Here is a 24,206-nt window from a genome sequence, read left to right on the forward strand (position 1 = left end):
AGTAGTGTGTGTGTGTGTGTGTGTTTTGAAAATGTGCTCTCCAAAGTGTGCTCACAATCATGTACATAGCACACGTCTCGGGGATCATATGGTTTAAATAGACGTGTATCTTAAAATAAAGTATTCTTTCAAAATTTGAACCACAATCAGAATACGCTGGTAACTGACACAACACAGAAGTCATAAAAAAATTGTTTAAATCATGTCCATCGGGCATAAACTGGCCGCACCCCTTAATTAATTGGTGAATATAAACTTTTTTGCAAGTAAAAACACACAATTGCCCTTAACACATTTTGAAGACATTTCTCGATTTAGCGATCTAACTATCTTTATTAATGTTGTAGTATTTGTTTTAAAAGGTGCTTTTTTTCTTTATTAAAATGTACGTTTCGAGAATGCCTTTGTTGTAAGATTTTCAATCACTAGCATTAACGGAAGTACATTTTGCAGTATTTGATTTATTATTGACTCATTTTTTCAGCTTTCAAGGTAATACGTGCAGGTCAATTTCCAAAGAATTTTAATAACTTCTTTTAATTATAATTATACAGACATAAGCAAACATCTAACATATTTCACAATGTCAACGGTATTTGGAAGACTTGCTGAAACAACAGAAGATTCCTATGAACACCTTTAGCAGCCGCGTATTGAATCGTTCCTTCATGTGTTTTCCGTTCACTTTGTCGTCCGCTCTGTATTCATCATCTTTTCTGTAATCATCGTCCGCTCTGTAATCATCGTCATCTTCTCTATAATGGTTGTCCTCTGTATAGTCGTCGTCTGCTATATAATTGTCGTCTGCTGTGTCATCATCGCCTGCTATACAATCATCTTTACTACAATCATCGTCTGTTCTGTAAATAGCCTCTTTTCTCTTGTAGTTAACTGTAATATTTTCCAATTGTTTACAGTCTTCACCTGATCGAAGTTCTTCATTATTTCGAAGAACATCGCCGGAAATACATGAATTGTCAAGCTTCATATACTTATCATTGACCAACGTCCGATCGTGCGCTGGGACAACGTTGTCGATAGGAATATCGCTAGAAATACCAATGCCCACTTGAAGACTTGCCTTTTTAAAGTATATACTAGGATCTTCAATTATTTTGGGTATTTCCTCATTTGATGGTCCGGTAACAATTGAGAACCTTTGAGTATGACCGACCTTCCTTACAGCAGCTATAAAGCAAAGTTCGTTTAATCGCATTAGCTAGAGATTGATCCAAATTTCCGTGCAAGTAGTTGTGTGCACATGTAATTTTCTATTGAGGTCAAGTATTTATTCTAACATGGGCTAGATTAAACTTTACCGGTACGCAATTATTTACCGCTATCGACAAAGCGGGGATTTGGGGGCGGTAGCCCCCGATACTAAGGAAATATGTAGGATTAAACGGATTATTAGTTGTTGCGTTAGGTGTTGCGCGCTTAGCAACGATAACATTATACGCTTTTCCATTCTTTTTTAAGTACCGGTTAAGTTCAATCGTCCCCTAACATGAGACTTATTTTAATTTAAGAACGATTATGATAAATTTTGGCTTGATTTAAGATCACAATTTAGCTGTATTGATGTGTAAGAATAAAGAGAAGAAATTCCCACTTTATGACATATAAGTAGCTATTCTGAAAATGCTTAAAATTATGCATGGCATTTTGTGTTCAAAGGATAAAATAGCAATTACCTGCTGTGATAACAAAATTCTGTAGTATCGCTATCTTTGTATTTACAAAAACTATATAACTCGCGTTATTTGATCAAATGGCATAGATTTTACCAAAATCAATCGCAAATAATACCTGTACATCCATGGTGTAGGCGAGTCCGTGGTTCGAACGTCCGCACTGTGTCCATGACCATTCTTAATACCATCTGACGCAGAATAGCCCTAACTTCTCTATCCAGGTCCTCTATTAATAGTTTAAGGTCGGAACCTTTGTTAGACACATTCTCCAATAACTCATTATTCAATTTGAAAGTCTCGAATTTGTTTATTAGTTCTTTCACAACCATGTCTTTTGGAATAGTTGGAATAGTTTTCAGACTTTCAGTTGAGTTGATCATTGTTTTCATAGTTAGATCATTCTTTTCTCCAATCCGTCGGACCGTCGCCATTATAATTTGTTGAAGTATATTAGCTACAAACAACTTGTTGCATCTTTCTATCGAATCCATTATCCACTCCGTGTTTATTATTCTCCCCGCTTATGTTTTATTTTGCTTATTCGTTGACTCCGTGCAATTGCAGGAAATGTTATGGTGCGTTTCCTTCGCATCAACGTTAATGACGTCATAGAGACTAATTACGTTATTTGACGTAGCGTTTGAAAATATGAATTATGAAAATATGATTTGACAATTTTTATAAACAGTCAGAGGTACAAGACCCATAACCTTGAAGATATTCGCTTATTAAAATAAATAAAAAAAAAACACCTAATGTAGATATTATGTCTTATAGATATGTTCTGATTTAACTCGGTACACGGGTTTTGAACTGTTATGTAATAATAATAATAATAATAATAATAATATAAATGTTAATATTGATAATATAAATGATAATAAGAATAATAATAGTTTAAAATAATAATACTTATTATTACTATCATCATTATAAGCATCACTAAACATGACATTGCTTTTTGTGCCGCAATACTCATTTCAAAAATGAAGAAGGACTTTGGGATGTTACAAAAAGTTAGAGCATTTAAACCTACACTGCCGGTATTTTATTATGGGCGCTTTTTATACTGCACACGAGATAAACATATGGAAAAAACAAGCTGTAACTATTAAAAAAGCGACGTCTTACCCCCTCGGTGGTGACCTGTAATTTTAAGTTCAACGCGTACACCAAGCGGGAACGATCGGATTCCAGCGTAGTAGCACAACTACGAATTAACCCCGGACCTCCGTTCAAGAATTTTTCGGTAGCTACGGGTCCTTTACCAACGGAACGACACTTATGTCTCCTTTGACACATTTTTGCAGTCTCTTGTCCTAAATATTATTAAACTTGCCAATTACGTCAATGACAAATTCCGATCTATTCACATCGGATACTGGACTTTCTATCTTTGTCAGTCGTAATTGTTGGGTACCTATTTGGAACATTTTTATTTTCTCGTTGTATTAGTGGAATTTATCTCTCGACGAGAGTTCTTTAGGTACATTTAATCGCACGCGACGGTTTCTTTCACTTGGGATATAACTTGGGGGCGCAAGAGTTTGGGCATACGCGAACTGAATAACTTGTGTTAAGGGAAAAACGTAAAATATCAATTAAAGTGTTTTAAATTTAAATGTGACATTCCTTATTTCATTTTTAGCAGACAGCCAACTTTTAACATATCAAAATGGCTTGTTTTGGAATATTTATAATCTCACTGATGACGTCATTGGTTACGTGCCAGATGGTTCATCAGCAGACGACAGCCGATCTTCAGCAGTGTGTCGCCAATCTGGCATGCAGCTTCGACTATAAGTCTGAATTTCAAGCGAAACTTGACAACGCCACTCGCCACTTGGAACTGGAACTCGAATTATTACGTCATCAAACCGGAAGTCTTGTGGCGCCGCTTCAGAACGAGATTCGCCAACTTCAGGCGAACCAGAGTAATGAAATCACTTACGCAAACCAGGTACTCGGGCGCGTGCTCGCCGAGCAGGCATATGACAGGTACCACGGTTTTCATTCCAGAACACATGTCAATAAAGTAAAAATGTTAATGTACGTTGTTCTGTTTCACTAAACAATTCTACACGCGCAAAAGTCAGAAATTCTAGCATGCATTTAACGCGTAGTTTTCTTTATGTCTACACAAAAGCAATCATTTCGAAAAAATGCCTATAAAACCCGCAAATGTTTTCGACAATATAGTTTATATACCCTGTCTTAAATTGTAACGTACTTGTAAACAATATTTTGGCATGTATGTCAAGTTAGATTTCCTTATGAAGCCCCGTATACGGTGTGCGCGGGTCATTTATAATCTAGAGAGTACCTGAGAAACATCACACAGGGCCTCTACATCCTCAACAACGACTTTCACCGGGAGAACCTGATCCGCTACCAGGACGTACACCGCCTCGTGCTCGAGCTCAACGAGGCTCGCAGCAACATCTCCACGTTGGGAGCGCTTGTCGAGGCGCTCATTACCGCGAGCGCCAACTCGACCCTGATCGCACAGATCGCGGCCATACAGGGCGGCGTCTCTGGCGGAGCGCACACCGGCGTCGTCTGCACAGGTATACAGCTAGAAAGAATAACTTAATTGTGTAAATGCGTTCATATCTACCTGGCCAAAAAATGACGTGTAGGTATACTCACTCAAGAAACCTTGATCGTACCGATTGAAATGCTAAAACAAGTAAATAGGCACAGACAATAGTGATTATTGTGTGTGTCATTTGAATTAAGGTTTGATATTTTCAAGACTTCCATTAAAATTCTACGATTTCTAACAGAACAATCCGCTTTGTGTATTCGTATTTTTCCGAGTTGGTTTCTGTTACTTACAGTTAACAAAATAAGGTAAACGATTAAAAATATTGAATACGCTATGTCGGAGAAGCTTGAAGAAAAAATGCCTCATTCGTTAAACCAGCCTTGTTTGAATATGTACGTTTTACTGTCCATCATCATTTATTTCCGTAGCAAAGGACAGTGAGATTCTGGAGTTGCGTAGCAACCTGACGTACTTCATGAATGCGTACGCGTCCGAGCAGAAACTGATCGAGATGATCCGAAACCGGGAGACCATGCTACAGTCAGAGGTAGGCTACGTGTAACCGTGGTAGCGATGCAACCATCGGATAAGACATTTTGACAATACCATACGCAGTTATTATTAGCGTAGTACGCCTTTACTGATACGTTTTCTCGCACTACCGGTGGTTGCAGAACCAAATCAAAGCGTCGAAGGCGCGGAGGGCCTGGGGCTAGATTTAGTGTGCTTGGGAAAAAGTATTGTCCGAATTATTCCCTTTGTCCGAATTTATACGGATTGACCCTAGCGGTTGAGTGCAGAAGCTCAGATACTTCAAGAAAAGACAATATTTGTGTATATACTACAGAGTACATAGACGTCGGATGACTAACGATATTGGTGGTGGGAACGATAACCTTTTGTATAACTCTGCAGATCTGGTAGAGGTTCGTCTACATAGGCGGTGAAGATATACAACAACAACCGTAAAAAAACTGTTATTGTTGGCGTCAAATAAAGCACTTGCAATAGCCTAAAATAGCTTTTTATAAAATAATTAACAGGTCAGAAAAACACTCATACTTCTTTTATAATGTGTATACAAAAGAAAATCCACTTACCCAGATAAAGAACGGTGTGCAGATTGTGTACTTTGTCTCACGCAGAAATTTTCGCGCTCGATTTGCCCGCTCGACATGCGCAGTGAAATATACGGAATCCGGATAGTGCCATCTATAATCTCGCCCTTCTTTCATCAAGGGCGACACACGACACATGAAGCGATACACTATATTTTGCAGGACAGTCGCGGAGACGCACGATATTTTGCGCGAAAGTCGCGGCGACGCACGATATTTTGCGCGACAGTCGCGGCGACGCACGATATATTTACCACGATATATCGCCCTTGTGTTGGTAGCCTTTATGAACGCGACCGTCGCCCTTTTATATGCGAGATATCGCCTATAAAAAGGCTACGGCCGCTTTCATTAAGGGCGACGGTCGCGTTCGTAAAGTGCGACGGTCGTGTTCAAAGGGCGAGATATCGCACATAAAAGGGCATTCTAATTTTTCGAAAACGCGACAGTCGACAGGCGATATTATTACAGCGATATTTGAACAGTACAAATATTGCGTGTCGCCGAGACTGTCGCGCAAAAAATCGAGTATCGCTTCGTGCGTCGTGTGTCGCGGTCTGAAATTAGACAGCGATAAACGAGATTCGGATAATATGGGCGATATTTGATTAATAAAATAGCGTGTGTCGCCGCGACTGTCGCGCAAAATATCGTCGTCGCTTCGTATTTCGTGCGGCGCCCTTTGAACGCGAGACACGACACACGAATCGATACACGATATTATGCGCGACAGTCGCGGCAACGCACGATATTTTGCGCGACAGTCGCGGCGACGCACGATATTTTGAGCGACAGTCGTGGCGACGCACACTATTTTTCGTGACAATCGCGGCGACGCACGATATATTTTACACGATATATCGTCTTTTGGGCTACCTACACAAGGGCGATATATCGTGTTAAATATATCGTGCGTCTCGCGACTGTCGTGCAAAATATCGTACGTCGCCGCGACTGTCGCGAAAAATATCGTGCGTCGCCGCGACTGTCGCGCAAAATATCGTGTATCGTGTGTCGCCCTTGATGAAAGAAGGGCGAGATGATAGATGGCACTATCCGGATTCCGTAGAATTACCATATCCGGTTACCTCGTCTATTTCCGAGAATGATCGTGAATATTTTTTTTTTCATTTTCATTTTCTGTAAATGTTGTTAACGCAAAATAAAATAACAATATTTTAAAATATGTTTATAAATACCAAATATAAGGTCTTCAAAAAATGTCTCAGAAAAAAATATTCTTACTGTCTCCGAAAACACTCGTATCTTTTCGGCCTAGACCGTCAAGTGAGGAACTCGCATGAATATGTAAACAATAAAAACTATGTCGTAGCCAATGCTTAGCAATTTTGCTTCAATAATTTTTTTTCTCACTTTTTATGACGCTGTCATGTTATATAGTGATGTTCTGTATTTTCAAGGCGAGTTATTAAGATCAGCGAAGAACTTATTTTATTGCGCACGAATTAAGTGGTAATTCGGAGTTTGGGGAATTTGGTTTTTGGCAGCCAGCCAATTCGGATAGGCTTAAAAATGTGTATTGTTACTTTGTCCTTGGGGCTTCGCCCCAGGCTAAAAATTGTGCCAATTATGTCCTATAAAAATATCTTTACAGAATATTTGGGATTTCTCAAAGGCGTAGATCGTTTGCGCCATACTATACAAAATATATTAATTTTGAAGCCGGTGTTCACTTAATCACTTATTGAACAAAAAACTGAACGTTTTCTATTTTCCTCATTTTATTTATTTTAAAGGAATGCGAACATTAAATTTCTAAATAGTTTTAATATATATATTAATGAAAAACATAAGTCAACACCTAATATAGACAGCTACGCCGGAAAAAAACGATTGGATTAAACATTGCAGGTCCGTATAGATACAAGTATGCGACAATTACCGACTGAATGGTTAAGTGTCTTATCAGAAATGTGTTGCAGGTGGAGAGGCTGCAGTCGAACCTGAGTCAGGCGCTCAGCGTTAACCACATCAAGGACAACCTGATTATCAACCTCCAGAACCAACTCAAGGCTGCTCTAGCCAACGCCCCTGCCTCCCTGCCCGCACCTGGCACGTAAGATGACGTCATTATTATATTTGATATTTACTTAAAGCGGGTATATACGATTTTTATATGTGCTGAATTGTAAAATATTGATACAAATATGTTATAATAACACACAATATGCAAGAAAAATGATACATTTAAGACGAATTTCATAAAATACAGCAAATACAAATTAGCGCCCCGAGCCGATTGTGACGAAGATAATTCGTAATTATTTTCCTACAATAACCGATGCATTCGTCTTTTTAGTAAGTGTTCGTGTGTCGTATGAATCGATATCGCTGCAGGAATTTCAAATGAACCGTTAAACTAAATTTAGATTCACATCGTACATGCATGATATAAATGCTGGCGAATTCGGCTGTACAGTCTTTTTCGATTTCAGAATTAAATATCTGGCTTATTGAGCATTTTTCGACACATGTTCTTTTTAACTTTTATTTTAGTTTATATTGAAATATATGTATAATAAGTTTTTACACATTTTATATTAATAAATAAATATTTGACAAGATCGTATATACCCGCTTTAATAATACCCAGCTCAATGCGGCCCTAGCCAGCTTACATTCATCTTTGCTCGCGACCGGAATGTTAGATAACGACATCATTATATTCCTCATGTATGTAATAATAAGTGAAGTCGCACTTGTTAGCGCCTCTGCCTCCTTCTCCGCACCTGGAACGTAAGATGACGTCATCACTATATGCATTGTGTATGTAATAATACGCAGATTTAATCATCATATACGATATACATGCAATAATTACCAGCAACAGGTGGCTTTAGCGAGCGCACGTGTTATCCTTTCCAGAACATAAGATGACGACATCATTGTATTCCTAATGTAATGATAAACAGGACAGTGATACACTGATCAGCGCAAAAATGTACCCGCCCGCTCCGCATCCCACAGGATTATATCATCAACATCATCTCATTATACCATCGACCTCATATATAACATAATTACCATAACATCATGCGAATGAGCATTCGCGTAATTACCACCGTCGCCATGTAAGGGGCCATTTAATTCATAACTGACCAATGAATACTTTCAAAAGCGTATGTTGCGCATTTTTATGATAAACTATTTACAATGAATTTAATAAATATTACTCATCAGAGAATGCAATAAGATGCGATCATACCCCATACGATATCCTTTAAGGTGCGTATCCGCACTCGGGATGCAGAGCGGTGCAATCCCCAACTCAGCCCTGTCGGCAAGTGCCTACCAGCCGGGGTATGGACCAGAAAAGTCCCGCTTGAACGACAGCACCGGCTGGTTCACACCGGAACGGGCAACCAGTCAGGATTTCCTGCAGATCGACACTGGGTCCCAGCACTATATCACTAAAGTGGCCACTCAGGTCTGTAATAATTTGTATTCGGTTTGTTGCGTTGTAATTGAAGCCACAATATATCATTGATATACGCGTTGATACGTTATGTGGCGATATTTTACGGAAGGATGATTTTCGATTTTCTGAAGGTATGTATGAGCTCGAGAATTTCGCTTTTGAATTTCAGTCATAATTGCTGGTTTTATTAACAGCGAATCTTTATTCGACGCGCCTGAGAGTGTTTACGGCACGAAAACGATATTTATAAACCAGCAAAGTTTTCATTAAGTAAACCCAACAACAAACTTTAATTTTAGTTGCTGAGGGTCGTGATACATGTCGCTGTTCGTTTGCAATATGATTGGTTTTTACAGGGCGGTATTTGCTGTGATGTCATGGTGACCAATTACACACTCTCGTACTCCAACGATGGCGTGCACTGGAAAGAGTACACGAAAGATTGCGTGAAACAGGTGAGATTGCATCACCCTGGTAAAAACCTTAGTGAAAACCTTTGGCTGAAATGCATCAATTTAAATGCACAGTTTTCATCATACATAACAACTGAATTATTTGTCCTTTAATGATTTAAACTCCACGAAAGACATAAGTCGTATCGACATGGTAGTTTATTCTATTATCATAGTCTCCCGAAAATTAAAACAGTATATGTTGTTAAATAAATATAGGATCTTGCATGAGTGGTCGATTTGTATTGAATTTATTAAACAAGTCATCTAAATAAAGATAAAAACGAGGCTTGCCGAAGACTGAAGAAATTCGCTGGAATAATGACGTTATTTCGTCCAAAAAATGACATCATTTCACAGTTATATACCGGTAACTAGTGTAATAACACCCGTGTAATAAACAAAATTGAGCATTACGTTATGTTATAAGTCGGCTTAACAAAAATGAATGTGGCAAAAGCAACAGCTCTGCTTAAAAATGAAATGCGTGTAAAAAATGATTATAAAGGGCGCAATATTATTGCTCATTTTACGAACTTGAGGTGCGGCAAATCGACGAACATCTGATAAATTTGTTATGAAATGTGTTTTACACGCCTGTATTTTACATTATCCAGTTTCTGACCGGCAACTCGGACCAATCCACGGTGGTAGAGCACACTCTTGACACACCAATCATAGCGCGGTACATTCGCTTCCACGTCGTTGACTACCGGAAGACGGGCGCCTCGAATTACGTTGGCATGCGCGTGGAACTGTACGGATGTGCGAAAAACTAGGGGACGTCCGGAGTTTACACGGCATTGTGCAGTCGTCTGCAAATTATTTATATGTAATTTACACGCGACAGAAAGACTGCTGGTCATTTGTGTAAACAACTCTCTAAAAATGTACAATATAGATGGTTGTGTTCGCGCCATGCTTTGTTTTGCATTAAAAATGTATGCAATTTAGATTATGTGTATTGAATCCTTAAATTAGTCGATATCTCTTTTGTCTGTGTATACATAATGCAGTATTCCACGAGGCTATAGCCGTTCGAATATCAACAGCAACCGATTCAATGCTCTTGATTTGTGGAAAACGCCGAACTTCCGTGTGGCCAGTAACAAAGTAATCGTCCAAAAATCTAACATTAAACATGTGTGTTGAAATTTGATTGATACTTTCAAAAGTCAACACCGACTGTAGTTTGGAATGCGCGTGTCCGAGGATTATTCGTAACAAAACGAGACCGGAAAAAACATCCTTCATTATAATAATTAGACAAGGAATACCTGACTTTATTTCGAGTAAGGCCATTCAAAAATGGTTTAGCAGAGCATTCAATGGTACAATTGTTATATAATAAGTCTTGATCGCAGCCACTGGCTCCGTACCGAAGTCGTATTGGCCAAGTGAATCAGTTTGTCATGTTGTATGTTTGCGTGAGAGTACACATTGGGAGATTGTTGTTTCTAATGTAAGCTAAATGACGAAGATTTACCTGCCCTCGGTTAATTTTAAATTTGAACCTCACCAAAGGCTTTATGTGTGTGTTTGTGTCTTTCTTTATTTCGAATGTTTGTGCCGCTATTCATGAGGTCATTTCAAATACCGTTATCCGAACTTTTCGCCTTTTAACTACAAGTGAACTATTTTTGCCATGTTTGTAATATGGTGGTACAGTATTCGACGTAGGGGGTTAGATGTTCTGTAGGCTTCTATATTAGAGCTTCGCGTGGTGTTTTGACATTTTGTCTTATAAATCTAATTTGCTACGTGATGTTGTTGATGTGCGCTGAACATTCGAGATAACTTGATAAACCGATATATTTGAGATTGACTGTGCTTTGAGTTGAAAGCCTTCATACTGGTTTAAAACCCAATTCTTTGAATGGACTGTTCCAAGGCGGCGATCCGATATGAATCATGTGCTTAAAGTTGGTGCCCTGTTATAAAAAGAAGTGGATATGACCACTCATTTCTCTGCCGATATATTGTCTGGAGTTTATTTGTTTGATATACATTATTAAAACGTTGATGTACTTGCGTCGATTTTGGCTTCAAGTTTTAACTGCTCTGACCCCAATAGATCACCCAGTAAACTTGTTGCAGGTAGCTAAGAACAGAGAAAATACCAAAGTGTATTCGCTGCACATAAAATGTGCATCGAATACGGTTCCAATACCGTAACGTTCAACGTGCCGCATTAAATATACGTTTTCGAGAAGGGCGATTGCTGAGGTTTTAACGTTTCCTGTGTACTATACTGGTGGGATGATGGCATGATTCCCAAAAGTTGCACAATGCCAGTGTCTAGTGACCTTTAAAATATTATTGTGTCATAACACAAAGTCACAGTATTGAAACTTTCAATTGCATTTATTTGCTTAACAAACACAAACATGTCCTAAAACAAACATGTTACTTCTTAAAGGGGAAAAGCAACTATTAGCAAACAATAATATAACATTTGAGTATCTGGCAAATATGTTTCATCAATAATTGAAGTCATAGAAAAGGCAAACATATCAAAAACATAATTTATACAGTTTGATCTGTCTGTAATTGTTTTGCAATACTTGTCCCATTTTAGGTTTTATTTTAGCATACCAATCAATCTAAACAACGGAGGACATTTTAAAGAGACATGTTCAGAGATATTCATATTTATGTCTTAACATGAATTCACTTTCAAATGTACAATATAAGAATTAGGAGGAGTGTGAAATATTTATAATACCAAGAAAAAAACACCTTTAATAAAAAATCCCTTCACTGGGATTTAAGCCTGGGACAGTTGGAATAAAAATCGTTTGTGCTATTACTGAACAATATAGGGTTTTGATAATAACTATGTATATTAGAAGCTAAGTTAGTACATGTAGTAGACTTTTTTCCAAGTTATTAATGAAAATCTTTACAAACGCTATTTCATTTTACCAATGTATGCAAAATTATCCATTTACAAAGATTCAATTGCTTAGTCAAGAGTATTCTTTTGGTTGTTTGAATGCCACGTTTACATTCTTTGTAAAATCTATGACAGCTTTTGTGAAAAATTTCATTTTGCCAAACTGCAAAAAAGTCCCATTAATAATATTACCATGGCCAAAGGATAATTGCATAAATATTGTACAAAAGGATATGTTTATGATATCAAACAATATATATTTTTCTATAAATAAAACAAAGGATAGTCTAATAATGATATTGGAACATACAAAAATGGTTTGTTGTTTTTAAACAAATTCATGTCATTTGTTTAAAAATCCTGTAAGTAATGGAATTCGCAAGCCAATGTTTCTGTTTTCTAGATAATGGAATTGACAAACCAACATTTCTTTTTTACTAGAAATGTTAAAAAGATAATTATAAAAGTTGTGATTAATTGTAACTTAATGAAAGAGTCAAATGATTCAGCAACAAATATTACCAAGGAACCATAAAGCATCATCAACATTTAAAATGTTGATATGTGCTACACATAAACTTATTGCATAAATCACTGCAGCTTTATCATGTTATTTTGTATGAACTGCAGATTCATTTAATTACGTAGGCATAAACTTTCCTTGTACAATTGGGCAAGTTATAACATATTCGTTGGATCTTTAATTGGATTTAAAAAAATAATATTGGTTTCCCAGTAACAGACACTAGAAATTTCTTAATAAGAACACTACATATAGAATTTTTAAAATGAAAACTTGATACTGTATATAAGATTTATTCATTAAATTTCGTTGACATGCAATCTAAATTTGGTCATATTTGTTTGTTGTTAAATTCATGGATTTTTTTATCATGCCTGAAAATAGACTATGTATGTAAACGTTACTTGAACATTCGCTAACTTGCTTGAGTAGAATAATTAAATTCAAGACAATTTAAGTCTGGTAAATAATCATGGTTTCCAGGTTGTATGGAACAACAAATATTGAAGCTGAATGGTATGAAGCACCAATTTAATTATAAATGTTTATTTTAATTTTAGATATTTCTTATAAAAAGATGCATACTAATGGGACACAAAATGTTCATATATTTTACCAAGAATATACAACTGTAATAAAAAAAGATATAGAAATAAAATATTCCTGCACTAGAAATCAATAGATGTCTTTAATATAGAACATTGACTTTAAAAGCATATTAACAATAAATCCCAGAGCAAAACCCTGGTAATCCTGTTAATAAAATACAAATATGAAACAACCGATACAAAAACAGTGTCAAAGGAAACATTTGATTCGTTACCTGAACAAAATCAGAGACAAGAAAATAAACGCTGTACAATATTGAGATGGCAAATACTGTATATGTATTTTGCATAGGATTTAGCAAAGGTTAACACTTTAATTGGGTAACATTTAATTATTAGCATTCAGAGAGACATACAAGAGAAACAGAATAAACCCTATGTCATCAAGTAAACACAAATTGGGTAAATATAAAGCACCAACTTCTTGACAGGCATAATTGTCAACCCAGTAATGTTGAATGACTCAAAATGCAAGATTTTATTATCCATATTTCTTAAAGTTTCACTAATTCATATAGATTCAGTCATCCCTATATTTTGGAATTAAGGAAATATTTCTTATTAACATTTGCTTCACAGGTTGTGCAATGCCAATTATTTGGTAAATTTTCACTTTGAAAAAGATATGTTAATCTCTATTTCTTTATTATGCTGAATATTACAAATTTAAAGGTTATATATTTCAAATTGCAGTGCCCATCAGTTAGGAAACAAAGACAAAAATACCACTGTGCAAAATTGTATAAAACAACATTCCAGCATTTGAACCTTAGCATTGTATTACAATCAGAAGATTCAGTAGAAAAATATGTTAACATCTAGTTTCTTTAGTTTTTTATTAAATTGCTCACAAGATTTACCTTAGTTTTTCATAACCAGTTGGTAACTAAAATATCAAGAGTTTAAATAATTTAAATAATAATGTTAGAAAAATATAGGTAATTAAACTAAGCAGAAAGCTGCAGCACAAATAACGAGAATTTTTCTCAGAAAAAAATCACAACGCACTGTTTTTGCGTAGCATCATCTTACACACAGGAATCCCCTAACATTGATTAAGAAACTATTGAAATTCTCCATAAATATCAACTTGTTATGCCTATTGACAGTCAGAGCCAGGGTGGGCGGAGTCAAGTTGTTGAATGCCTCCAGGAGTCGGGACTTGTATGCTTGATTGATGTGTGACTCAAGGATCTCGTGCACCAGGTGCTGGTATTGGTCGGTATGGCAACAGATGAGGCAGAAGAGGGCAGAGCTTGCGGTGTCCAAGAGGTCAAGGTTGAAGTCATCAAGGAGCAGCATTCTGAACACAACCTGCAAGGGGGGATAAAACAACATATAACGATTTTTAAGTCGCCAAAAAAATGGCAGATAACTTTTTGAGGGGCCAGTGAAACAACTATGGCACTGTAGTGTTTTAAATTAGTTTGATAAAAGTAACATTTTAACAGCATTAACAAATAACTAGGGATTTAGCTAACACAAAATGGCATGGCGGGCCCCTCTTCTATTTTTATGCCGCAACCTTTTAAATAAGTCCCACCAATGTTTGTCCTATATATTCATTCATCAGTGTTCTTTCAATACAAACATACCCAACTTGTTGTATTTTGTCTTTTGACGATTGTATAGAGTAATATACAATATAACTTGATATTGACATACACTTATTCGAACAAAGACAGTACCCCTTGGAATATATGCTCAATAGATGATTCAATGTAACTACTTGATTAACAAGAGATGTGTTTGTCAGAAACACAACGCTCCCTATTGTGCCGCTTTGAAGCCCTAAATTTGTCCTTTGACCTTGAAGGATTACCTTGACCTTTCACCACTTAAAACTTGCAGCTCCATGAGATACACATGCATGCCAAATATCAAGTTGCTATCTTCAATATTGCAAAAGTTATGAAGAAAGTTAAAGTTTTGGTTAAAGTTTTTGAATTTTTTTTTTTTGACCTTTGACCTTGAAGGATGACCTTGACCTTTCACCACTGAAAATGTGCCGCTCCATGAGATACACATGCATGCCAAATATCAAGTTGCTATCTTGAATATTGCAAAAGTTATGACCAAGGTTAAAGTTTTGGTTAAAGTTTTGGGATACACACACACATACAATAACAGACAGGCCAAAAACAAAATACCCCCAATCTTTCGATCCGGGGGCATAAAAAAATCACAACTAAGTTGATTACAATATACACAATTTGCCATCCAAAGATTTTTTCTCTTATAAGGTCACTCTGCCACTGGCATTTTTATGCCTGGCTAAAATTTTCCATAACTAAGTGTAAAATGATATTGCTTTCCACTTGCATTAAGTCTTCCAAAAGCCATGCTATTGCTGTTTGTCAGAAATTCAGTGGAAACACTTTGCCATGAACACTCAACACTGTTTGTCACAAGATGTGAATGGAGGCTCAGCAATGTAAAGTGTGACATTCACCTTGAGCAGGCTCAAAAAACCCATAGCTTCTGCTTATTGCCTCAATGATCTTCACATTATGTTTGAGTTGAGAACAAGAGGGCCTGAAAAGCCCAAAGTCGAACACCTTAGATACAAAGAAACCGACATGTTCTGTGCAGCCCAAGATATCATAAGAAAAAAATTCTGACCAAGTTTCATGAAAAGTGAACTATAAATGTAACTTTTAGAGTGCTAACATGGTTTTACTTTAGTCATATAAGGATAAATATCCTGCCCCCTGAAGGCCATGTTTTCAACAAAAGCTCACTATGAGCACATTGTGCTTAGGTGAGCTAAAAATGATGCAAACTGCTCGTGGAAACGTTGATTTAAAAGGAAAATGGCAGAAGGAATCCCGCAGAAGGAATCCCGTACATAAAAGGATTATTTTACTTCAGACCAACCTTTAGGAAATGTTTGAGTGTGTCGTGTATGAGCGATCCGACCAGATTGTTCTCAAACACATAGGATCCCAGGGAGTAGATGCAGTCTAGTGACATCTTAGTAATCTCTGACCCATAGCTGACACAGGGGTCAAGGAAAACTGGTGTACACCGGCAAAACTGGGCTTTATGCATTTGCGTAAAGTGTTGTCCAAAATTAGCCTGTGCACTTTCCGCTCTAATGGTATTTTTTTTTTTATTTTTTTTTTTTAAACCTATTTATTTAAGCTCGATTGCGTAACAAGCCTAAGCTTATATGAAACGCTCTTGAGTCCGTTTCCTTGGTGTCTATGGGGGAGATCTAAAGAACGCTCCCACAGTGGGGATCGACCCCGTGACATCCCGATGGCTAGGCGGACGCCATATCCACTACGCCACTTTTAATGGAAGTTTCTTCCAAGCAAAAATTCCCTATTGGCAGAAAGAGTCGTCACAGATCAGCATGTGCAGACTGCACAAGCTTGTCTCAGACAACACTTTACGCACATGCATCAAGCCCCGTTTTCACAGAGTGCCACTCATTTATATTAGCTTAATTGAAACAAAAGCCTATGGTTTATTGAGCTAATGAGACACAACATCCACTACTGGCATACAACTGGTGCCTTAACAATGGTAAACATACAATGTTTTTTGTTGGCCTTGTTAGAATATTTATATTACTTGGTTGTCGACAATTGATAATACAATGTATAAATACAAAAGTGAATAAACATCCTATAAGTTAAATATAATTATTATGTATTTTAACCTGAGAAAAAAATAAATGACATGAAATTCTATAAACAGATTGACAATATTCAAACATAAGAATTAACATGGGCAATATTAGAAAAGGCTCTATCAGACAAATCACATAAGATTTAGATAAAATGAGCCTTGTTCTGAGAAAAATGGCTTAAAACTTGCAATATGCACAGGCTAATCAGGGACAACATTTTCAGTGTTTATTGTACTTTCGTTTTAAGTCTCTTTTTAGCAAAAATCCAGTTTATGAAAAAAGTGTTGACTGTACAGGCTAATCTGGGACAACACTCTACTCGCATGCATGAACAAATAATCTATTCATCAATTCTCAAGGATACGAGACCAGACCCATCTCCAGGGAAACCATGATGCTTTTGAAGAGTTCTTCAGGAAGGGAGGTAAACTTGTCAGGATGTATCTCTGTCAGGAACGTTATCAACTTGAAGTACTGGGAGCACAGGTTGGGGAACTGAAACATGAAACAATTATGTAAAAGATATTGCTTTGGGAAAACTGGGCACAATGCAGGTGCTTAAAGTGTTGTCATAGATTAGCCTGTGCTGTTTGCATATGCTTATAAGGGACAACACTTTCCGCCTAAACTGTATTATTTTATTTACTCGAAACTTCATTTAAAAGGAAAATTCCATAAAAGGAAAGTGTCGCCCATGATTAGTTAGTGCTTACTGCGCAGGCTCATATGGGACAACACTTTATGCACATGAATTACACCCAGTTTTCCCAGAACAAGGCTAATATTATAATTGGAAACATGTACTGATCAATGGAACAAAAAAGTACTGATCAATGGAACAAACAAGTACTGATCAATGGAACAAGTACATATTGTTGTCTTTTTTTTCATTAATACAACATTTCACTGTAAAGTCAAATTTAGAAGAACAGTTTTACTTCATGTGCTTTCATGCCAAAACTAACTTTCCAATGTGCATGTTTTGTTCCAAATTACCAAATTTATTATATATATTTTTTAATCTAGTACTAGGTCATATAAATGTTAACACAAAAAGAAGCGTAGAGTTACCAACTATGAACAGATCTTTATCATAAGGGAGGTAACTGTGCTAAGACTTGTGACATAAGTAACCCAGTGTGAGAAGATCTTCTCATAAAAAAGGGAGGTCATTGTGCTAAGACTTGTGACATAAGTAACCCAGTGTGAGAAGATCTTCTCTAATAAAAGAGAGGTAACTGTGCTAAGACTTGTGATATGAGTTACCCAGTGTGAGAAGATCTTCTCTAATAAAAGGGAGGTAATTATGCAAGACTAATGATAACAAAGATTTACACACCCTTAGCAGATCTTCTGTCATAAGAGGGATAACTGTGTTGAGCCCGTACAACACCACATCAATAGGGGACACAGCTTGGGGGGAAGGAATGTTCTCATCTGAAATGTAATGTTGATCAAGGGCCATGTTTACATAGATCTTAATGAAAATATTTAAAAAGTGATAATTAACGGAAATATTTGATACAAGTTTCCTTATGGACAGTGATGCTTTACACTTCCAATATAGCTTTCAAGACATCAATCATTGTCATGCTAACAAAACCACTTGTACATGTGATACAAATATTGTCATGTAAACACAACAAATTCAATAGTCTTAAAATGTACACTGTATGTTTTTGACAAGACAAATCAAAGCGCTGAAGGCACTGAAGTTGTTCGCTATTGCACAATTTTAGACGCAATTCATTTTTTCAAAATTAATCGCAAGTTTGCAATGAACACGCCATTCAAATTTATCAAGAGTGTGTTATAACGCACGGGTCGAGCTTTGTGTGCACTTTTTGTCATCCTATTTATTTCATAGAGATAATTTAGACAAAATAACAACAACATGGCTCTTTTTGGACGTTCTGAAACCATATAAAGTATGATAAAAAAATAGAACTTAATATAAAGACAATTTGCAATCACCATCATATTAAATGAATATTGTTGGAATATTGCATACCTATCTCACTAAGAATATAATTTCATGATGAAAATTCCCTGTACAAAACTTTTGATTTTTGACACATACAAATTCAAAATAAACAATAAGATAATTGATGAAAATAAAAAATAAACTAGAAATGGCGCGGCAGAGGCCGACGCGTATCCCCACCCTGCATGTTTGACCCAGGAATGCCCCAGGGTTGGTAATGGGGCCATGCATAGTTGAGATTGACCGTACTGTCATAAGAGAAGTTCAGTATCAATTAGAAGTGAATCGGTGTAGAAATGAAAAATTTATAGCAAAAGGCAATTTTGGGTGGGCGTTGCCTATGTGGGCGGGGCGCCCCAGGGTTGGTAATGGGGCCATACAAAATTGAGATTTACCGTATTTTTTTGAGAGAGGTTCAGTATCAATTTGAAGTAAATCGGTGTAGAAATGAAGAAATTATAGTAAAAGGCAATTTTGGGTGGTCGTGGCCTTATGTGGGCGGGGCGCCCCAGGGTTGGTAATGGGGCCATGCATAGTTGAGATTGACCGTATTGTCATAAGAGAGGTTCATTATCGATTTGAAGACAATCTGTGTAGAAATGAAGAAATTATAGTAAAATAACCTAAAAAAATGAGTAACAAGAGTTCCGCGGTCGGAGATGACCGCATTGAAGCCGGATTTTTGATTTAAATGACAGGAAAGTACCTTTCGTGTTTTTGTCAATGCAATACTTAAATTACTGAAATATTGTTCAAAGGTCAAAATGAAATGTAAGTACTTTTCAAGGCATGAGCAAACCTTGTGTTATGTTTTGAATGCATGCATATACATAACAATTTTAACATTTTAACATTGAAGGTCACAGTGACCTTGACCTTCAAATGAATGACATTGAAATGAGCAGTGGTGATCTTCTAGTACTGGCCAACCTTTATGTCAAGTTTGAAGACTCTAGGTACAAGCATACCAAAGTTATAACATGGAATAAGAACTTTAACATTTTTACCTACCAAAGTTATAAGAACTTTAACATTTTTACATTCAAGGTCACAGTGACCTTGACCTTAGAATGAATGACCTTGAAATGACCAGTGGTCATCTAAGTGTGCTTGCAAACCTTCATGTCAAGTTTGAAGACTCTATGTCCAAGCATACCAAAGTTATAACAATTTTTACATTTTAACATTTAAGGTCACAGTGACCTTGACCTTCAAATGAATGACATTGAAATGACCAGTGGTCATCTTCTAGTACTGGCCAATCTTTATTTCAAGTTTGAAGACTCTAGGTACAAGCATACCAAAGTTATAACATGAAATAAGAACTTTAACATTTTTACATTCAAGGTCACAGTGACCTTGACCTTCAAATGAATGACCTTGAAATGTCCAGTGGTTACTTACTAGTTCTGGCCAACCTTCATGTCAAGTTTCAAGACTCTAGGTCCAAGCATACCAAAGTTATAACAACTTTAACATTTTTACATTCAAGGTCACAGTGACCTTGACCTTCAAATGAATGACCTTGAAATGTCCAGTGGTTACTTACTAGTTCTGGCCAACCTTCATGTCAAGTTTCAAGACTCTAGGTCCAAGCATACCAAAGTTATAACAACTTTAACATTTTTATATTGAAGGTCACAGTGACCTTCACCTTCAAATGAATGACCTTGAAATGACCAGTGGTCATCTGTTAATCCTGGCCAACCTTCATGTCAAGTTTGAAGACTCTAGGTCCAAGCATACCAAAGTTATACCATGAAATAAGAACTTTAACATTTTTACATTCAAGGTCACAGTGACCTTGACCTTCAAATGAATGACCTTGAAATGACCAGTGGTTACTAACTAGTTATGGCCAACCTTCATGTCAAGTTTCAAGACTCTAGGTCCAAGCATACCAAAGTTATAAGAACTTTAACATTTTTTATATTGAAGGTCACAGTGACCTTGACCTTCAAATGAATGACCTTGAAATGACCAGTGGTCATCTGTTAATCCTGGCCAACCTTCATGTCAAGTTTGAAGACTCTAGGTCCAAGCATACCAAAGTTATACCATGAAATAAGAACTTTAACATTTTTTATATTGAAGGTCACAGTGACCTTGACCTTCAAATGAATGACCTTGAAATGACCAGTGGTCATCTGTTAATCCTGGCCAACCTTCATGTCAAGTTTGAAGACTCTAGGTCCAAGCATACCAAAGTTATACCATGAAATAAGAACTTTAACATTTTCGAGCACGCCGCCACCCCGCCACCCCGCCCGCCCGACAACATCAATCTATAAGCCGAGATTTTTTCGAAAAAAATCCGGCTAAAAATCTCTGATCCGGTCCCACCCCACCCCCATTACCTTTGACCCAGGAGTCAGATCAAAATTCGAAATAGTGCAGGGTCGCACATATGCTCATAGCTACAATGTGTGTAAGTTTCAAGGTTCTAGTGCTTATAGTGTAGGAGGAGATAGTGGCCAGGATGGACGGACGGAAGACGGAGATAACCACAATATCCCCAATTTTTCTCCAAAAAGCGTGGGGATAAAAATCTGCGAGCAATACTTTTTACTCACGAATTAGGTTGTCATAAAGACAGCCCTGTTGACCCGTACATTGTTGTTTATGCATTACTTGTAACCCGAGCAGTTCACACATTGTCAACAACTCTGACCTAAACATAGGCATAGAGCACTAATGCGCTTTTGCGGCGTAGCTGTTTTACTCAGCTTTTCATATTACTGACTTTTACATAACGCCAACAGACATGCATGAATATTTTCGAATATTTCATAGGCTGATTAGAGATACAACCTCTGAACTTTGGCTGCATCACTGTGTAAATGCTCAGCGCAAAGGATGTAGCACTGTTCAGTGTAAGGAATTCCAGACTACCGGTACTCTCTGTATGTTCAAACGACACAAATTGTGGCCCAGTTACAATTACGCGTTAAAATCCATCTCACAGAAATTCAGTTTTGCTTTCAAGATGAGAATACAATCATTACCGAAATAGTATTGTCACGATAAGAGGAAAACAGTTAATTATCCAACCGCAATGTTTGCCGTACTTGGTCAGAACGTCTGGAAATCGTTCCTGAACGTCTGGATAGGCTGCCATTATTAACAAGTTTTCCTTTTTGAATTCAATTTTGTATCAAAAAGCATTGTGCTCAAATGGGCTATTTACAACTCGCAATGAGATTATTAATAACCCTTATCATGCAAAAAAGGGTCTTATTCCATATGCGCCCATCATTTATATATAGCCCACTCAGCCTGCGCATCTCTCAGTCTGGTCAGGAGATACATAATGATATCATAACATATTGAGTGATTTTATAGCAAACAGCAATGCCTCTGACCTGACTGCGCAAATGCACATGTTGGGTTTAACAAAGGCTGGCCGAAACGCATAAGACCCATTTTCGAATGACGCGGCTATGAAGGTGTGATTTAAATGTGTCAAAAAACTGTGCTTAAATAAAAAATTAACATACTTTTTTTTCGATAGTGAAGAAATAAACTCATAATAAGGCATGTGAGGACACATATGATGTGCACTCCCGGAGTATATTTTGTATCTACTTACACCAAAGACCTATAGATTACATTATATTCTATAGATATTTGCTTACACTAATGTGTTCTTTGACAATGCTAACACACATTTCATGTGTTGAATATGCAACTTACAAGTGAAAAAAACCCACAATAGTTAAACTTTTGTTTTCTTTTTATTTATTTATTTACAAAAGTAAATTGCAAACTTTATTTCCAAGTCTGCATACGCGCCGACTACATTTTAAAAAGATATTTCTTGTTATATTTAGTTGTTTTCGGTTTTAGCGATTATAAAGCATTTTTGAGGTTGTCTAAAGTATGCCTGTTGTAATTGGTGAACTCATGTCCAAAGGTTTATAAATTGAGAACTGTGAATATAAACAAGCTTAACCTTCTACTAACCTTCTACTAATGCGTAGCTAGCATCCGTAAATACAAAAGAGCGCCAATATCTGTTGAGAACAAAAGAACGTTTCCCAGAAATCCTCGCTGTAGAAGCCTGAACGAGGTTACAAAACAGACCATTCATATTATTATTTTAATTAATTGTTTGTTATATTCAGTTTTAGCGATTATGAAGCATTTTTGTTGTTGTCCATCGTATCGCTGAAGTTATTGTTGAACTCATGTTCAACGTTTTATAAATTGAGAATATAAACAAGCGTAACTATTTGCGCTGTTTTCCCGAATCTATTAATAGCCTAAGATTATGAATGACCTGTACTACGTCATTGAGGTGTATGTGAGAGCAAGGAATGACAACTCTGCGTGGAGATTGCCGTGCAATTGTACTCTTCCTTGCTTATCAGCAGCCGCATTTATTTATAGCCTCAGATTTATGAATGAAAATACTACGTCACGAAGACGCAGCAGAAAGTGGACTATTTTAATAATTCATAAACAATCTCTTCCGCGACATGTATAATACAATCATTGTTTATTGATTCTTTTCTATATAAGCTCTCTTCGAAACTATTACATTTAACACGATATTCATATAATGTTTCCATTTGAAAATGATTATAGTTGGAGAACTTAAACCTGTTGCATAAATTATACAACTCTTTCTCGTGCGGATACGGCGTGTGTGTTGTTAGTAGGCTCTCCGTAGATAAGGCGAACAGACTTGATTTTTGAGCAACATGATTAGCTGGTCGCTTAGCGACCAACTAAAAACAAACACATTTTTATAAGAGTTTCAACGGTTATACAGGCACTGTACCTTTGTCACCAAAGTCAAAAAAATCCTGCCATGTGAACACAATAACAGTTTGAAAATGTGTACTTTATGTTTTGACAAGAAAAACAACACTTTTTTTCATGTGTTTTCGAGTTACTTGAGTTCCTAAGGAGATACGACCAGTGTACCTTTGTCACCAAAGTCCACAAAGTCCTTGGAGAGTAGGTTAGTGAGCATCTCCATGACGAGCAGGATGTCATTGTAGCGATCCTCCTCCTCCTCACTTGCGTCCTTGACACGCTTGCCTGAACAACAACAACAACACAGGGTGAAAGATTTGTTGTTTATATTTGTTACTTTTTGAGTTTGGAATTGGGGCTGAACATTGACACAACAAGCAAATTGATTGAATTGATATCCCTGCCAAATAAATGTTGTTTATGCCTTTATGGATGCATGCAAATCTCTTGATATAGGCCCCCCCCCAAAAAAAAATAATTTAGTAAACGGTAATTGTTTTTATGCGTGTAGATTTTTATACACCCATGCAGTTTCATGTAGAAATC

At 36.8% G+C, this 24,206-nt stretch overlaps 3 protein-coding genes across 17 annotated transcripts in view; 1 reads left to right on the top strand and 2 right to left on the bottom strand.

Moving 5' to 3' along the window:
* Positions 1-506: 506 nt before the first annotated feature.
* Positions 507-2,367, bottom strand: LOC127850789 (uncharacterized). 2 transcript variants are annotated; one of them, XM_052384101.1, is made up of 2 exons: positions 1,810-2,367; positions 507-891 (listed from the first exon to the last, which is right to left on the bottom strand). In XM_052384101.1, exons 1-2 carry the CDS (start codon positions 2,183-2,185, stop codon positions 587-589), a joined length of 681 nt encoding a protein of 226 aa, XP_052240061.1. In that variant the 5' UTR covers positions 2,186-2,367; the 3' UTR covers positions 507-586. The 2 variants fall into 2 exon arrangements, with proteins under 2 accessions (XP_052240061.1, XP_052240060.1); XM_052384100.1 differs by having other exon boundaries at positions 507-1,188; positions 1,810-2,348.
* A 688-nt stretch (positions 2,368-3,055) lies between these two features.
* Positions 3,056-10,204, top strand: LOC127850665 (uncharacterized). The gene is made up of 7 exons (XM_052383838.1): positions 3,056-3,692; positions 4,011-4,261; positions 4,671-4,789; positions 7,304-7,437; positions 8,607-8,808; positions 9,156-9,254; positions 9,869-10,204. The coding sequence occupies exons 1-7, from the start codon at positions 3,370-3,372 to the stop codon at positions 10,028-10,030; spliced, it is 1,290 nt and encodes a 429-aa protein (XP_052239798.1). The 5' UTR covers positions 3,056-3,369; the 3' UTR covers positions 10,031-10,204.
* A 1,392-nt stretch (positions 10,205-11,596) lies between these two features.
* Positions 11,597-24,206, bottom strand: part of LOC127850200 (exportin-4-like) — a 76,715-nt gene continuing 64,105 nt past the window's right edge. For 13 of the 14 annotated variants that reach the window (XM_052383041.1, XM_052383051.1, XM_052383053.1 and 10 more), the window contains 5 exons: positions 23,829-23,945; positions 18,255-18,352; positions 17,280-17,410; positions 16,156-16,273; positions 11,597-14,592 (listed from right to left, as the gene is read on the bottom strand). In XM_052383041.1, the coding sequence (XP_052239001.1) occupies positions 14,302-14,592; positions 16,156-16,273; positions 17,280-17,410; positions 18,255-18,352; positions 23,829-23,945 (755 nt within the window). In that variant the 3' untranslated portion in view covers positions 11,597-14,301. Of the gene's footprint in view, positions 14,593-16,155; positions 16,274-17,279; positions 17,411-18,254; positions 18,353-22,862; positions 22,913-23,828; positions 23,946-24,206 lie in introns of those variants that run through there. The other variant, XR_008035120.1, reaches the window with a different exon arrangement.

This window comes from Dreissena polymorpha, chromosome 11 (assembly GCF_020536995.1).
Source record: "Dreissena polymorpha isolate Duluth1 chromosome 11, UMN_Dpol_1.0, whole genome shotgun sequence".
Classification (NCBI taxonomy): Eukaryota; Metazoa; Mollusca; class Bivalvia; order Myida; family Dreissenidae; genus Dreissena; species Dreissena polymorpha.

Bases quoted from the DNA above. Each gene is read 5' to 3' on its own strand.
- LOC127850789 (XM_052384100.1), bottom strand. From the start codon at position 2,185: ATGGATTCGATAGAAAGATGCAACAAGTTGTTTGTAGCTAATATACTT. The intron at 1,189-1,809 runs GTATTATTTGCG...TTTGCTTTATAG, and splicing joins CCTACACCATGGATGTACAG to CTGCTGTAAGGAAGGTCGGT.
- LOC127850665 (XM_052383838.1), top strand. From the start codon at position 3,370: ATGGCTTGTTTTGGAATATTTATAATCTCACTGATGACGTCATTGGTT. The intron at 3,693-4,010 runs GTACCACGGTTT...TTTATAATCTAG, and splicing joins GCCGAGCAGGCATATGACAG to AGAGTACCTGAGAAACATCA. The intron at 7,438-8,606 runs GTAAGATGACGT...ATATCCTTTAAG, and splicing joins TCCCTGCCCGCACCTGGCAC to GTGCGTATCCGCACTCGGGA.